General features: G+C 44.3%; 1 protein-coding gene across 1 annotated transcript in view; it reads right to left on the minus strand.

Moving 5' to 3' along the window:
• Window positions 1-28: 28 nt before the first annotated feature.
• CSUI_006305 (dna polymerase family b protein) overlaps window positions 29-3,462 on the minus strand; it is a gene marked incomplete at both ends in the record, with an annotated part of 5,294 nt that continues 1,860 nt past the window's right edge. The window contains 3 exons of the mRNA XM_068066468.1: window positions 29-1,292; window positions 2,240-2,596; window positions 3,281-3,435. Of these exons, the coding sequence (XP_067921556.1) occupies window positions 29-1,292; window positions 2,240-2,596; window positions 3,281-3,435 (1,776 nt within the window). The remainder of the gene's footprint in view (window positions 1,293-2,239; window positions 2,597-3,280; window positions 3,436-3,462) is intronic.

Raw genomic sequence — 3,462 nt, forward strand, 5'->3', positions numbered from 1 at the left:
ATGGAAAGAGAGAGAGTTTGTCTACATCGATCACATCTCCTTCGTCCTCTTCATCTCGATTTTCATCACCAAACAAGGAGCTATCTTTCTTCTTCTTCTCCTCCTCCTCCTCTTCAAGCTTACTTCTCTCTTTATCGTCCCCCCCCTCATACTCTCTACAACTTTCTTCTTCTTTCTTTCTCTCTCCCCCCCCCTCTCCCTCTTGCACATCTGCCTCATTGTCACTCCTGACCTCGTCTTCTCCCTTTCTCATCTTCTTCTTTCTCTCTTCCTCTTCTTCTTCTTGTCCATTCTGCTGCTGGGAAGAAGAAGAATTCGAGAGAGGCCGTTTATTCTTCTTCTTCTTGGCGAAGAAAGAGTCGATCTTCGATTGCAATGGAGAGTGCGCGGCTCTTTGCTTCTTCAACCACTCCGGGACAGCAATCTCTGGGATAGGATTTGCGAGCCCTTGTTTCATAGCAGGGATACAAATGATCTTCTGCAACTGAACGTCCAGTCGCTCTATGTAATATATCCAGTCAATTATCTCACGCACATCCACAAGACCTCCAGGAGCCGCAGCGGAATTCCCTCCATCCTCTTCTACTTCCTCCTCCTTTCTTTCGATCTTTCTTACCAGATCTTTCTCACTCCCCACAGAAGAAGAAGAGTTACCTAGAGTTGTCGATGTGGCTGAAGCGGAAGAAAGTCTTTCTCTTCTTTCTTGGTGGTGTTCTTCTTTTTCTTCTTCCTCTTCCTTCCTATCATCTTCTTGAATAGCTTTCAAAGGAGAAGAAGAAGAATGAAGGGTGACATTTGTTGAAAGGCCCAGCCACTTTTGATAGAAGAAGGCTTTCGTGGAGAGGTCTGCATGCAGAATTTGTACGGGGATGGCACGCGCTGTCTTGGGAGCTCCGAAGGGGCGATTCACGACAATGTACTGTGTACTGACAGGGGCATCTGTGAGGTAGGTGTCATTCTGGAGAAATTCCGCGAGACGCTTTCCTGTGGTTATGCTCATGCTCTTTCCTAGGCCTTGATTCTTCACAGGTTTACTCAACACTTTACGCGTCACGATGAGCTCTTCCAGAGCGTTTTCATCTTGGACAGAAATGCCTTCGCTTCGAAGAAGCTCGCGATATCGTAGAGCCACCGATGCAGCCGAAGCGTAGGCCTCCTGCTTAGATTTCCCGTCTATAAAGCGAGGAAAGACTTCGGTTTGAAAGAGCTTGATAAACTGCAGTTCCCCTCGTCGCTTCAACTCGAAGCCTTTTAACTCAGAGATAGAGCCATCCATGCCGTAGATGACATACCTAAAGAAAGAGAGGGAGAGAGACGGGAAGAGAGAGAAAGTTGTGAAAGGTTAAAGAGGACGAAGAAGAAGAAGAGATGGGAGAGGGGAGAACAAGAAGAGAGAGAGGACGATGACGATGAGTGCATGCAGGTGGTGCTGTATGTGGAGAGGTGCAAGAATTGTGAGCTGGGAGTATTTCTGGATGTCTCTATAGATAGAGGAAGATATAGGGGTGATATAGAAGTGCAGATAAAGATAGAAGACACAAAAGGGGATGAAATCGAATTGGCAAAGACCTCCTAATCGTTAAGAGATATGTGTGATGTGTGTGTACTTGGTAGGAAGAGATCTTTCTTCTTCTCCTTCTCTTTGAAATAATGAAAAAGCTGACGAATTATCTATACCCAAGAAGAAATCGTACGGTAACAAGAAGAACTCTCTCCTTTATACGCCGATAGGCATCTACCTCCACCTCTACATGCATACACCTATTCATACATACGCCCACATATACATACATATGTACATGCAGACATACGTGTTCATGCATAAAGACCATATATATACAGAGAGAGAGAGACAATCTTTAGGTATTGATGGCGCTCCTCCAGCAAGACGAGAGATAGAGAGAGAGAGTGGGTTGTGTGCATGCGTCTAAACTGACTGAGTCTTGTGTACGAAAGACTGATGAGCGAAACAAAACTCCACAAAAAGCCAACGAAAAGAACAAGCGGAACAACCAAGACTACGACCACTACCACTACTATCGAGATAAGAAGCAGAAGAAGAAGAAGACTTATAGAAAGAATTATAGGAATTATGAGTCCGTCAGCTCTCCATCATGCAATACTTGCACCTCAGAACGTTTCTACACTCTCACCATACATAGGTATACACACACACACAGAGAGAGAGAGATGTGAGGGACCTTCTTCTCTTCTTTCTTTCTTTCTTTCTGTGTCTCACCTTTTCTTGAGGAGGTCGTCGCTTTTCTCGCTGGCGGGTAGAAACATGGCTTTCCAGGGGCCGTCTAGCTCGAAGTAGACCTCATTTCTTGTCTCTCTCTTGAAGGTTCTGGTTGCGGGCTCATACTCCAGATACTGGTCATTCGTACATCTCTTATGCACATCTCGATTCAAAATGGTCGTCGGGTACTCGAATCGATACTCTTTGCCTTTCATAGCAGGAAGAGAAGAAGAAGAAGAGGTAGGAGGTGGGGGTTTGAGATGAAAGGAGTACTTTTGAGGGAAGTCTTTTGGTAGCATGCACCAAATCCCATCTGTATCGAGCTCCATAGTCACGCCCAAGCCATCGATCATCTCTCTAAACAGAAAGAAAGAAAGAGTGAGAAAGAAAGAAAGAAAGAGTGAGAAAGAAAGAAAGAAAGAATATAGGCTTGCAACCGTAAGAGAGTGCAGAACTGCTGAGACGACGACACGTCAGAGACAAGAAGACAACCAGGGTGGTGTACATACACCTCATCATCCATGCTTCATAAAGACTGTCGTTTCATACGAACTTATTTCACCGTCTCTACATAAGAAGAAGAAGACAGAACAAATACCTTCCTGAAACATCTCACTCCTTCATCCATCCATATCCACACACCGTATGCAAAGATGCATGAGTATCGAGATCTATATAAATATACATGTACAGCTATATGTATATATATATAGAGAGAGAAAGAGAGATATGATAGATCTTTGCATGTGTACACTATGATTGCCCTCTCGAAAGAAAGCATTAGTTGTCTGTACACCTGAATTTATATAGAGAGATCTATATAGAAAGAGAGAGGCATCTGCTAAACAAGAGCATCAGCCTTTCATCCTCTCTTTCGAATCACAACCCTTCATTCTTCTTCTTCTCCTCTCTTTCTCACTCTCTTTCACATTCACAAGTGGCTGTTCTTCTTCTGCTTCTTGGTCCTTTCTTGTCTCTTGGAGAGGTTGGAGGAGGAGGAGTGATGTATGCGGTGGCTATTGCTGTGGTGGGTGAGCTTACTTGGCTCTTTGGATGATGTCTGAGCCCGCCTTAGTAACGACTGCTCCCATTTGCATGGAATACCACCGGGCCGCCTCTCTCTTTACGTATCCATAGAAAGAGTTCAAAATACACTTATGAGCTAACTGCAACGAATCATTCAGCAATACCATATCCTACAAAGAAAGAATGAGAAAGAAAGA

Source organism: Cystoisospora suis, assembly GCF_002600585.1.
Source record: "Cystoisospora suis strain Wien I chromosome Unknown contig_3159, whole genome shotgun sequence".
In the NCBI taxonomy this organism is placed as follows: domain Eukaryota; phylum Apicomplexa; class Conoidasida; order Eucoccidiorida; family Sarcocystidae; genus Cystoisospora; species Cystoisospora suis.